The 14,008-nt window shown below is 37.1% G+C and overlaps 1 protein-coding gene across 1 annotated transcript in view; it reads right to left on the reverse strand.

Moving 5' to 3' along the window:
- Nucleotides 1–2,310: 2,310 nt before the first annotated feature.
- The window catches only part of mctp2b (multiple C2 domains, transmembrane 2b), a 32,631-nt gene continuing 20,933 nt past the window's right edge, over nt 2,311–14,008 (reverse strand). Inside the window, exons 12-23 of the mRNA XM_058401215.1 lie at nt 13,868–13,961; nt 13,689–13,791; nt 13,287–13,389; nt 12,977–13,078; nt 12,802–12,876; nt 12,599–12,718; nt 11,770–11,883; nt 11,089–11,127; nt 9,308–9,417; nt 9,070–9,179; nt 6,923–7,020; nt 2,311–4,478 (exon numbers count right to left, since the gene is read on the reverse strand). Of these exons, the coding sequence (XP_058257198.1) occupies nt 4,410–4,478; nt 6,923–7,020; nt 9,070–9,179; nt 9,308–9,417; nt 11,089–11,127; nt 11,770–11,883; nt 12,599–12,718; nt 12,802–12,876; nt 12,977–13,078; nt 13,287–13,389; nt 13,689–13,791; nt 13,868–13,961 (1,137 nt within the window). The 3' untranslated portion in view covers nt 2,311–4,409. The remainder of the gene's footprint in view (nt 4,479–6,922; nt 7,021–9,069; nt 9,180–9,307; nt 9,418–11,088; nt 11,128–11,769; nt 11,884–12,598; nt 12,719–12,801; nt 12,877–12,976; nt 13,079–13,286; nt 13,390–13,688; nt 13,792–13,867; nt 13,962–14,008) is intronic.

A 14,008-nucleotide genomic window follows, 5' to 3' on the forward strand; every position in this document is an offset into this window, starting at 1 on the left:
CAGTCCAGTCTTCAGAGCCCCTCTTCAATCCATATTTTATTTTATTTTTATTATAATTATTATAATTATTATTGATTCATCTATTTTTTATTTATTTATTTATTTTTATTAATTTTTTTTTTAAAGAAAATAAATACTCCACCTAATGATTCTCAGTCCAGTCTTCAGAACCCCTCTTCAATCCACATTTTATTTTCAATTGACACCAGTGTTGTGTGAGATCACAGCAAAAATGGACTGGTTTGGGAACTACCTATTATAGCGGTAACTCAACATATATATTCGGCCTTTTAGAGCAGAGCTTTTGCACAAATCTTTGCAATCTGTTTTGTTTCCAGTTTTGTGTCACGTCCTGAGAAATACGTCTAATCAGAAGTACAAAAAATAATACAGTATATAATAAAGTACAATTTAGATGGCTGCAAATGTACTGGATGTTTTACATAGTCCTTGAATACAACATAATTTACATAACTAAGTTTTCTGGGAAGTATAAGTAAAAATTGTATTTAACTCTTAGTATAAATGTCCTCGGCTTTACCTCACTGTTATGGTGATATTTTATTGCCTTAGCAAACTCTGTACAGAAACAAGATTTATTAAGAAACATTTTTACTTCAAACCGTGCTTGTTTTTCACTGTATAGTGTATTGTTACTGTATGTATTGTTATGTAACTGTTACATACCAGTGACTTATATGAACTTTTAAATGTCTGACTCAAAATGCTTAACCTTGTTAGGGCTTCAAATTAAATAAACAAACAAGCAAGCAAACAAACAAATAATTAAAAAAGCAATTCCACAAAACAAAATAATATCCACTGAATAGCAGAGTTTGTGATTATTCACACTCATGCGCTTATACACCAATCAGGCATAACATTATGACCACCTTATATTGTGTTGGTCTCCATTTTGCTGCCAAAACAGCCCTGACCCATCAAGGCATGGACTCCACTAGATCCCTGAAGGTGTGCTGTGGTATCTGGCACCAGGATGTTAGCAGCAGATCCTTTAAGTCCTGTAAGTTGCAAGGTGGGGTCTCCATGGGTCGGACTTGTTTATCCAGAACTTCCCGTAGATGCTTGATTGGATTGAGATCTGGGGGATTTGCAGGCCAAGTCAACACCTCAAACTCGTTGTTGTGCTCATCATCAAACCATTCCTGAAGCATTTTTGGCACGGCGCACTATCCTGCTGAAAGAGGCTACAACTACTGTATCAGAGAGTACTGTTTCCATGAAAGGGTGTACATGGTCTGCATCAATGCTTAGGTAGGTGCTACGTGTCAAAGTAACATCCACATGGATGGCAGGACCCAAGGTTTCCCAGCGGAACATTGCCCAAAGCATGACACTGTCTCCGCCGGCTTGCTTTCTTCCCATAGTGCATCCTGGTGCCATGTGTTCCCCAGGAAAGCGACGCACACGCACCCGGCCATCCAGGTGCTGTGATATATGCTGTCTAATATATCCCACCCACTAACAGGTACCACGATGAGGAGATAATCAGTGTTATTCACGTCACCTGTCACTGCTCATAATGTTATGCCTGATCAGTGTATACTCTGTATCGATATTGTAATATTTCTTATTCACATTTTGTTTCTCATGAAAGGACATTTGGAGTATGTGCTTTTTGTACATTTTTCTTAATGGCCAGTTGGCTCACACACTCTCACATCTGATTCAAAATGAGTGAAAGCCCATTACAGCCATCCACCCGTTAAACTGAATATAAAGTTGTTTTGAAGCAAGGACAGCTTAAGAACCCAGAGTTCCACCTGTTGTTGTACTGTTCCGCTTTATTGAAACTAGACCCAGGGAAAAAAAGACCAGGCGGCCATTTTGTTTGGATTTATTATGAAAATGTTCCAGATTAAAGGCAGGACTTCACTACCAGTGTCTGAGTGAAGTGTATTTGTGTACATCACACGGGTATTTTCGAAAAAAGGGGCAAAATGGAAATATGTTTACAACAGGCTTGGGGTTTGACTATATTTAACACCTCTGTAGTAATTCATTGGTGTGTAGTTGCTGTGTATTTCTCCGGCAGAATTTCACAGCAAAATGACTGCAGTTGGCTGTAAAGTAGGCTAGTAATTGTAAATGGCTGTAGAAATATGTAGATATATAGGGAAGGGATGCTTAATGCATCAACCTTTCATAACATCAACTATTTCTAGTCCTCCCACTTTATCTTTCACCCCCAAAATGTCATGCTGCCACCCTCATGCTTCACAGCTGGGATCGAGTTCTTCAAATAACATTCTCACCCTTTTTCCTGATTATTATGGCAAAATAATACATTTTTTTATTTGTTTGATTCAGACAACCAAAATGACTGTCCTTGTGAACAGGAATGAAAACACATTATCAGTACAATATGATATTATTGATAATCCTTTGTATATGCCCAGAGGAAAACACACCATTTTTATTTGAATAATAATCTCAAATTCAGAAAAAAAACATCACTCTTTATATGATTTATAGTTTGCAATCTGTGATTCATCTAAACATTAATCAAACAAAAATAAACACAAGGATTTTTTTTTGCTGCTTGACTGTGAGTTTATTGTGTTCAGGACCACTGTACAGTGAACACTGAGTCAGATTTAGTGACCTTACTTACTTTCTTTGTGCAAAAGATCAAGATGCTGTGCACGCTATAAGAAACCATATAGAGTCTGTAATGTATTGTAGATTTTGTTACACATAAGGAAAATAATTAAACCATATGGTTAATGGTAAACAAGGAATACAACTGTCAATATCATCAATAATCTCCAGCATGAATCTGTAACACATATTAGTATGTATGTATTTGGTTTGGAAAGTGCAGCTTGAAATCAATTTATTTACAATTTTACAGCATATACAGAAGGCACTGCTTCTTAATGTGCCCTATGGATCTGAAATATATATATATATATTCATACACTACCAGTCAAACGTTTGGACACACCTTTTAATTCAATGTTTAATGACTTATTTTCTACATTCTAGAGCAATACTGGAGATTTCAAAACTATGAAATAACACACATGGACATAAGTAATCCATATGTAATGACAACAAAAAACAGTCAGCTGTTATTTTAAGACACGAAGGTCAGGTGTTCTGGAATAGTTCTTGCAAGAACAGTATTGTCAAGTGCATTTGCAAAACCCATCAAGCTCCATGATGAAACTGGCTCACATGAAGACCATCCCAGTAAAGCAAGACCAAAACTTACCTCTGCTGCAGAGGAGAAGTTCATTTAGAGTTACCAGCCTCAGAAATCACCAATTCACCAACAGCACCTCAGATTAGAGCCGTTATGAAGGCTTTACAGAGCATCAGTAGCAGACATATCTCAATATCAACTGTTCAAAGGACATTATTGTGCATTTCGGCCGCCTTCAGCATTGTTTTACAATGTAGAAAGAAATAAACATCAGGAAAGACCATGGAATTAGAAGATGTGTCCAAACTTTTGACTGGTAGTGTATATATATATATATATATATATATATATTACAATCATAATGACACATGAGCATTATAAAATTCTTAAAAGTACAAAAATATATCAACATTTGAAGTGTAAATCTCTTATAAGTTACATTAATCTTTGATGAATAGTTTAAAACACCACCACTAAGGCTTACTGTGAATTCCACAAACATTATACACATGTCCAGCTACACCACAAAATGCAAACTGGCCAGATAGACTTCACGTATATTGCACTCTCTTATAACTCAGGAATTAGCAACTTGGAAGTCTTTAAATATCAATGTAACCATAGTGTCTAGGTGCAGTGTGGGTTTTTCCCCCCCATCAGTCAAAATTAGATCAGTGTTTCCTGTGGAGCAGGGGTAGGCAATTTCGGTCCTAGAGAGCCACAGTCCTGCAGATTTCAGCTCCAGCCCTGAAAAAAAACCTCACCTGCCTGTAGCCTTAGTAATCCTGAAGATCTTGATTAGCTTGTTCAGGTGTGTTTGATTAGGGTTGGAGCTGAAATCTGCAGGACTGTGGCTCTCTAGGACCGAACTTGCCTACCCCTGCTGTGGAGTATCAACTGCACATTCAATACAATGTGATCTAAATATATAAAAAAAAACACAATCCAAGTCTGCTTAGGTCAGACAATCAAAAATCCTTCTAAGTTTTAGTTTCTTTGGCACTAACCTACTAGTAACCACCCTAGTAGGGATAAGTTTGGAACATTGCACAGCACGCAGAATACGAACAATGGAATATAATTAAGTGATTTTAAAATGAACACATCATTGAAACTCTTTTTAAATAAAGCACTTTGGAATTTCTACAATTTTACAATTAAGAAGAAATATGGTGAACTGAGTGGAATTGTAGTGTTTCTGATACCAACTGAGTCTCTGAAGATGAGCTCAGATCTGGATCTACTGGACAGCTCTCTTCTTTCTGTAAGAAGTGTGAATGTGGACAGGCTTAGGCTCCAAATACTGTTCCTAGATCATAGAAGTAAAACACACACATACACACACACACACACACACACACAAAGAATACAACATGAGAAGAGGTTAAATGCAGAGTCAGTATTAATTATATATATATATAACTCAAATGTCATTAATAAATGTCATTAATTAATCACATGGTAAAGATCTGAACCTAGTAAAATGCGTACAGATTTTGCTTTCATGATCAAACATACATTGTATATATACACCGATCAGGCATAACATTATGAACACTGACAGGTGAAGTGAATAACACTGATGATGATCTCATCATGGCACCTGTTAGTGGGTGGGATATATTAGGCAGCAAGTCAACATTTTGTCCTCAAAGTTGATGTGTTAGAAACAGGAAAAATGGACAAGTGTAAGGATTTGAGTGAGTTTGACAAGGGACACATTGTGATGACTAGATGACTGGATCAGAACATCTCCAAAACTGCAGCTCTTGTGGAGTGTTCCCGGTCTGCAGTGGTCAGTATCTATTAAAAGAGGTCCAAGAAAGGAACAGTGGTGAACTAGAGACAGGGTCATGGGCGGCCAAGGCTCATTGATGCACGTGGGGAGTGAAGACTGGCCCGTGTGATCTGATACAACACACAAGCTACTGTAACTCAATTTGCTGAAGGAGTTAATGCTGGTTCTGATAGAAATGTGTCAGAATACACAGCGCATCACAGTTTTTTGCATATGGGGCTGCATAGCCGCAGACCAGTCAGGGTGCCCATACTGACCCCTGTGCACAGCCAAAAGCACCCACAACGGGCACATGAGCATGTTCTGCTGGGAAACCTTTGGTCCTGCCCTCCATGTGGATGTTACTTTCCATCTACCGGCATTCCCTGATGGCTGTGGGCTCTTTCAGCAGGATAATGCACCATGCCACAAAGCAAAAATGTTTCAGGAATGGTTTGATGATGAGCACAACAAAGAGTTTGAGGTGTTGACTTGGCCTCCAAATTCCCCAGATCTCAATCCACTCAAGCATCTGTGGGAAGTTCTGGACAAACAAGTCTGACTCATGGAGGCCCCACCTCGCAACTCACAGGACTTAAAGGATCTGCTGCTAACATCTTGGTGCCAGATACCACAGCACACCTTCAGGGATCTAGTGGGGTCCATGCCTTGATGGGTCGGGGCTGTTTTGGCAGCCAGAGGGGGACCAACAGAATATTAGGCATGTGGTCATAATGTTATGCTTGGTCTGTGTACATACACATACACACACCATCTACTTTACACTGTTACACAGTTCTTTAATCAGCTGATCATGTGGCAGCAGTGCAATGCAAAAAAATATCATCAGATACAGGTCATCCACAGTTAAAGTTACAGAGATAACACCTTTTCTCCTTTTTGTTGTTTGATGTAAGCTCTTGACCTGTAGCTGTTTTATTTTATGCATTGTGTTCCTGCTACATGACTGCTCCTAATAAATATGTACAATTTTGCTTAGAGTTTGAAAATGCATTGTTTCTCTATAAAGCAGTGTGAAACCACATCACCAATATGCAATGGTATGATTTTTGAATAATATTTTGATGTTTGTCAAAATAAAGCACTGGGTTTTTGGTGGTTAGTGAAAAGCAACTTTCTAGCACCTTATGAGCTGTAGATGAAAACATTTTTAAAATATTGTAATAAATCAGAAACAACATAAATATACATTATTATTATTATTATTATTATTATTATTATTATTATAATTATTTATTGTAATTACATTTATATTTATATTTGTCTTTTTTTATCTACATACTTGTATATACTATATATTATAGATTATATATTAAAAATTATAAATATTATATTATATTACATTATCATATTATTATATTATATATATTATTATATTATTATTATATTATATATAATATATTGTATTATATTATTCTTCTTATTATTTATTATTTATGTTTATATTATATACATACTTTTATTTTTATTTTTTTATATATATATTTTATATATTTTTATATACACATATTTGTATATGTATATCCGATACACAAATTGGCTTTAAATAACTATTGGTGTTTTTCATAATTTACCATGTCTTTAATTTCTACTATGATTTTTTATTCTTCCTATTTTTCTATATATATATATATATATATATATATATATATATATATATATATATATATATATATATATATATATATATATAAAATCCCTATACTTTTCTTGTCCACACACTTTAAATTCTTTCTTCAAATTTAGGACAGTCGTAAAAAGCATTTCACTACATACTGTGTCGTACTGTGTATGATTTCGTATGTGACAAATAAAATTCGAATTTGAATTTGAATTTGAATTTAAATTTGAATTTAAATTTGAATTTGAATTTAAATTTGAATTTATAAAACAATAATGTAGCTGAGAGAGTAAATAAACAGCTGAGTGAGTGAATAACACACTGAAGGCCTTACCTTTTGGACATCTGAAGGCACCCTGGAGAGGAAATCCATCACTTCGTTGTTATCAATAGCATATGGATTCCGTAGTTTCTTCGTGAATTTATTTATACCTAGAAGTGATACAGATCATCAGATAAAGATAATACAGTTTGTCCAGCAGAGGGAGCGATTGAGCACTTCATTCAGGGTAAATAAAGGGATCTATGAAGAATTTATGAGTGGTAGTTTAAAATAATGTAGAGTTTTGTGCAATAGTCTTAGGCACCCTCATTTTGTCTTATAATTGGGTCAGAAAAAACATTTCCAAACACCACTTTTCCAATCAAAATGGAATGTTATAGAAAAACAAAAAAGCACTTTTCGTCCAAAATAAATCGATGCTGTCTGTCAAGGAGTAACAAACCTCATATTGTGAGTCTCTTACAAGAAAATAACTAGATCTCCTAGCAATCACCATTCAATCCTGTCCCTAGGAATGTCAGAACCCAGATGCTAAGGGGAAAATATCAGTGCCTAGGAGATCAAGAGGTCACAAACACTGTCACTGCTCCTGAAGCCTCCTGAGGACAGCGGGTAACTGCTACGTGTACTCTGTAATGTGTAACACTTCTCACATTTACGGCATTCTGCACTCGCGACTTATCTGATTTATACATCTGAGCAATTGAGAATTAAAGGCCTTGCTCAAGGGCCCAGCAGTGGCAGCCCGGTGTTCCTGGGATTTGAACTCGCAACCTTCATATAGATGTCATATATAATATGCAGTAAGTATATTCTCAAAGACGCCTAGGACCAGACAATTTTCCTTATAAAACAGCACAACCACTGAGACCGCTGATGCATACTCAATACTGCTCTTTATAGATGATTTTAAACTACAGAAAACATCTTAATGCATTATTTCTGAAGGCTGTTACGACTAAATAAGAACTAAAAGTTTTCTGATCAGTTCACATATTAGCAAATCCCCAGCAGTGTAAACATCTTATCAACAGTATTAATCCTAGAAAAGCAGATGTGGCAAAGCAAATGTTTTTTGGTTTTCATACAAATTTTGAGGCATGAATGTTGTGTGGTGTATTTGTGTTCATCCATGTATTTCCAGACTGTAACAGTCATGTGACTGTTTACGATCATTGGCTTTGCTGATGAACCTGAGTAAGGTGGGATTGACCTGTTAATTATCTTATTCCTTTATTCAATATATAGATAGCACTGTGAGCTTTAATTAGATTTAAGATGTGCCCCCATTTTTTTAAGTAACTGGACAAAAATTGTCATTCCATTTAAAGTACTAGGTGTAAATCTACATTCAGCCACTTTGCTGTAGTTCATTTTATTACAAAACTGGAGGCTACTCACCAGGACCTTGCCTCTACCACACATTAAAAATGTGCATATTAAATGATAAAAGTGCTACTAGATACACTTATACTCATGTAAAAAGTGGGGTGAGAAAGCAGGAAATAAGCCACAAGTGTCTGTACTTGTACAAGTGTCTGTGGTAAAGGGGGGGAACTGAGCTAAGCTGATGATTAATTCTGATAGTTACTCTGGAGACCCGACCCATCTAACTCTAATTGGCTAAAAAAAAAAGAAAAGAAAAGAAAAATAGTCAGAAATAAATCAGCTGAAATGTTCATTGTTTGTTCTTGGCAATAGGTAGAAAATTCAGTTTAAAAGAGCTATAGCTAAAATGAATACATTAAAAATAAGCTGACAAAGTGGCTTTAAATAGACCTGTATTTACACGAGTCTTAGAAGTGAAGAGTATAAGTCTAAGAGATTAAAAGATTTCTTAAAATCCTTAGAAAATCTGTCTATGGGTAAAACAAGTTTTGTCCTCCTGAGTTTAGCCCAAAATGTGTTAGTCTTTACATTCTGTACCGAAAATGTTGACTAAAGAACATATCCTTTAGATTTACTGGTTAATGAAAACATGGTTTGATTGATTTAAGTATTATTTATAAATGACAAAATTGTAATGAGTGTGATTAATGGAAAGAAAACTTTGGTTTAAAAGTAAAACTGTATGTCAAAAGTGATGCACTGATCTTCAATGACACTCGTTCTGAAACTGCCCCTAACCGCTAAAACCACACACTGCTAGCTCATATAGCAGAAACTACAGGAAGCACTTCACTTCCTTTATATCTTACCCCAAAGCAGAATAATGTAGCGCAATGGAATGAAGTATGTGATCATAGTGACAACAATGAGAACCAGGAAGGCCAGGTTTGACAGGAACGGCACTGACCAATTAAATACGCTAAAAAGGAAAGAAACAAAAATGTTAAGTAATGCAAAAAATATACACATCATTATCAAGCACCTGAATGCATTCAAGAGAATATGGTCCTTATTATAATGTTAATAAAGAAATAAATTATGACTTACTTTTTTATTCTCTCAACAAAGCAGGCAATTTCCTCCAACAAGTTCTGGACAGTGACAACAATATCCTGGACCATGTGAATCTTCTCTATCAAACCTCTTCTCTCAGATTCCTGTCCAAAACATATATTTATTTTTATTTAGCGAAGTTCTGATGGACACTTTAGGCAGAGTTCACAAAAGTAGATTCAAATAATTCAAAATGGCTGAACATTTTTCAAGACGAAAATGAAATCAGACATATAAAATCCACAGATTCCAATCATATAAGACACTTGAGTCTGTGACAAACTGTTCAAAGTTTACAGTCACTTATATATGTCCATACACTGATCAGGCATAACATTATGAGCAGTGACAGGTGAAGTGAATAACTCTGATGATCTCCTCATCATGGCACCTGTTAGTGGGTGGGATATATTAGGCAGCAAGTCAACATTTTGTCCTCAAAGTTGATGTTAGAAGCAGGAAAAATGCGCAAGGTTAAGGATTTGAGCGAGTTTGACAAGGGCCAAAGTGTAATGGCTAGACGACTGGATCAGAGCATCTCCAATACTGCTGCACTTGTGGGGTGTTCCCGGTCTGCAGTGGTCAGTATCTATCAAAAGTGGTCCAAGGAAGGAACAGTGGTGAACCCGCAACATTGTCATGGGCGGCCAAAGGTCATTGATGCACGTTGGGAGCGAAGGCTGGTGGTGTGATCCGATCCAACAGAGCTACTGTTGCTCAAATTGCTGAAGAGGTTAATGCAGGTTCTGATAGAAAGGTATCAGAATACACAGTGCATCACAGTTTGTTGCGTATGGGGCTGCATAGCTGCAGACCGGTCAGGGTGCCCATGCTGACCCATGGGCACTGCTGAAAGCGCCAACAATGGGCATGTGAGCATCCGAACTGAACCATGGAGCAATGGAAGAAGGTGGTCTGATGAATCATGTTTTCTTTTACATCACGTGGATGACCAGGTGCGTGTGCTGGGAACACATGGCACCAGGATGCACTATGGGAAGAAGGCAAGCCGGCGGAGGCAGTGTCATGCTTTGGGCAATGTTCTGCTGGGAAAACTTGGGTCCTGCCTTCCGCGTAAATGTTACTATGACATGTACCACCTACCTAAGCATTGCTGCAGACCTTGTACACCCTTTCATGGAAACGGTATTTCCTGATGGCTGTAGCCTCTTTCAACAGGATAATGCACCGTGCCACAAAGCAAAAATGGATCAGGAATGGTTTGATGAGTACAACAAAGTCTGAGGTGTTGACTTGTCTGCCAAATTCCCTAGATCTCAATCCAATCAAGCATCTGTGGGATGTGCTGGACAAACAAGTCCGATCCATGCAGGCCCCACCTCGCAACTTACAGGACTTAAAGGATCTGCTGCTAACATCTCGGTGCCAGATACCACAGCACACCTTCAGTGATATAGTGGGGTCCATGCCTCGATGGGTCAGGGCTGTTTTTGCAGCAAAAGGAGGACCAACACAATATTAGGCAGGTGGTTATAATGTTATGCTGGATTAGTATATATTTCTGTACTTTTTGTTTTGTTCACTAAAGTGCCACCGTTTGACCAATTGGGCTGAGACTGTAGACCAGTGGAGTGCTATAATCTCAGTCTCTAGAATCTCATTCTCTTACTGTCTACACAATCAGTTTTAGGGCAGAAAAATCCCTTTACAATAACAATAGGGCTTTGGGTAGAACTGGGTGAAAACAAATGCGCTTCATTGATTTATTGTTGATTATTAATATGCCAGTATATTAAGATTGGAAAATAGCCTACCCTCTCATCTTCATCTTCATCATCACTGTCCATACTGTCCTAAAAATAAAAGTTTAGACATATTTAACATGTGGTAAATAAAACACCTATGAGGTGCACTTCTTCAAATGGTATCTAGGGGGCAGCAGCAGCTCACTGCTTTTTAAAGCTCAAGGCTTTTAACTTTCAATCAGCTTTGTCTATGTCACATGTAGGTTGCTTCGGCTAACTGTTATAAATGTAAATATTGCTGTTTGCAAATAAAAAGGATGTGTATGTTGTCTAAGTGTTAACTGTAGACATGTGGTTGAAATTTACGCTATTTCTAAAAATGTCTGGAGTTATGTTAATAAAGGTGTTAGAGGTTTTAGACCACATTTGTAGCTTGCTACAAGCCTTTAAAGCCTTTAACTAAGTCACATTTCATAGTACAGTATGAAAGTACAGACAAGCTTTAAGCATTATATTAATAAGCAAAACAAAATAAGCAGAATCAAAAACCAGGTAAACCAGTAGGACTTGTGTACACAAGAGGTACATGCTGAACACACAAAACGGACTGCTGAAATATCCAGTGGTGGATAATTCTGTGGTTGAGTTACAGAAATAAAAAGTGATATGTTTGATATGTATGAAAGATGATAATGCTTGAATAGTAAGTGTACTAGAGTTGCCAGTCATGGTCTTGCCATTGGGACTCACCATTTCCTGGCCGCCTCTCTCAGAGGCGACCTGAGCATAGTTCCACGTGAGCAGTATGACCAGGAACAGAGGCAGCATGTAGAACTGCCAGTACCACACTGTGAGCACAAAGATCTGGAGGAGAAGATGGAGGACGTGAGTGAACGAAGTATACAGACTTTAATTACCCTTTCCTCCCTAATCCTGTGTCATAACGAGGTGTAACGAGCGTCTTTTCCAGTAACTACGCCTTAGATTAAAAAAAAAAAAAAAAAACTTCTCTTCCTGGTTGATGTAATCATGATCACATATAACACATCATGGGGTGGAAGTGGCCTTGCCGTAAAATGAAAGACAACAAACAGTGAGTGGATCAGCTAACACAGGTGATGAGTTTGTGTTATCACTGCTGTCTGTATGTGTATATGTGAACAAACAGAGCCATAGTGGAGTACAATGATAACAAACGCAGTGACAACAAACCCTGCAAGTGACTTGCATTTTTTTGTAATTTCCGGATTTCTTTTTCTGTGGATAATAACAATGTGACAACTGATTATATAACTAGGCACTGGTCATATATTTTTTCATTTCTATTTTATATACAAAACCAGTATGCAAGCTTTGATTATCTGAGATACCTAATTCTGGTTCCGTGGAGAAGTTTGTCGACAAGCAGTGTAAAATGAAGGAGTCTCCAGTGCCACGGCATTGTAAGTCACAGGAAAGTCTCAAGACAGAACCTTTACTGTTTCTGTTTTCATTGTAGCATGACAAGATACATGTCTCATAAGCTTCAAGAGAGAGAAAAATGGAAGAACATCTTTCTTCACAATGACTTTAAACTCACCACAAATGCAAAGATACTCCTCTGGACACTTTCCCACTGGAAACAGCTCTTGATATACTGCAAGATTTGACTCAGCGTTCTGTAGATGTTCCTCACACGGAGAACATTTCTGGCCAGGACCTAACAGAAGGGAGAGGTTTGTAAAGTGCCTACAGTCTAATAATGATATAATGATATTTACTTAATGATATTTACTATCATACCTTTTTGGAAAACTTAGCATTTTCTTCAAGGAATTTCCTCTCCTTTGGGTTGAAGCTCCTGATGCTTGCTTTAATCTAATTGATGTATAAAAGAGGAAAGAAACACATCAGTGTGCATAGAAGTAAATTAACCAACACACATATGGTAGAAATGCTTGGAGCATATCTGACTTACAGGATTAAAGATGACCTCAAGCTCTAACAAAATGTTTCCTTTGGATACTCCTCCTAAGTCCTCTTTCTTCAATGGGCAAGAAATCAGCTGACTGTTCCGTATCTGTTACAGAGATAAAGACATCTTTATATCTATCTACTACTATGAACTCAATCATTGTACCTGTCTTACAAACATGTCAGGAAGCTGCGGTATACTTATACATACAACATCATTTATTGTAGTATGCCACATCCATTCTTCACTGCTTAACAATTATGCTCATTTAGCAAGAATGTCTAAACTATAAAAGAGATTTCCGGCTACTTACTGAGAGTAAAGGAATGGCCACTTTCCCTAGGAAATCTGGAGCCTTGTCTCCATCCTCGTCAAAGACCGTAACTTCCAATATATCATGGATGTCCTTGACTGGACTAAATGCAAAAACAGATTTATATCACGGCGCCGTATTGTATGATTTGTTGTTCTTGAACATATTAACTGTTGGACTTTTGGATAAAGTACCATGGTAAAAGAGGAATTAAACACTAATTCAAGCTATTATCGGAATAATAATCATCTCCATCAGCACCATACCACCCTGCCATTATTTATCGTATTATAACAGCAGTGGTACGCTGTAGTTTTTGTTCCTTACTTACACCCGAGTAAAAGTCACTCATGTTTGACTTAATGTTTAACTGCTGATAAAAGTATATAAGGCTTTACTTACAACGTAAAGACTTTATTCCATTCAGGGTAAAGAGTTTTGTAGACTGTGTGAGTCTGCAATCGGTCATTTCCCAACTCCAGCACACAGAACGGATCACTCTTCCCTACAAGTGGAGTACAATTTAGCATTCAGGACTTGACAATTGACCAAAGAAAGTGTGTGTAAGGATTTGTATATACCATTTAAATCTGCAGCTATGAGGTCTGAAGCCTTGATCACTTTGACCTGAAGGAAGCCAATGTCCTTTACATTCTTCAAGGAGTTCCTGAAGCTCTAAGAAGGACATACAGTGTCATGAATATATACCTATAAAGTGCATG

The sequence above is a fragment of the Hemibagrus wyckioides genome, linkage group LG10 (genome assembly GCF_019097595.1).
Source record: "Hemibagrus wyckioides isolate EC202008001 linkage group LG10, SWU_Hwy_1.0, whole genome shotgun sequence".
In the NCBI taxonomy this organism is placed as follows: Eukaryota; Metazoa; Chordata; class Actinopteri; order Siluriformes; family Bagridae; genus Hemibagrus; species Hemibagrus wyckioides.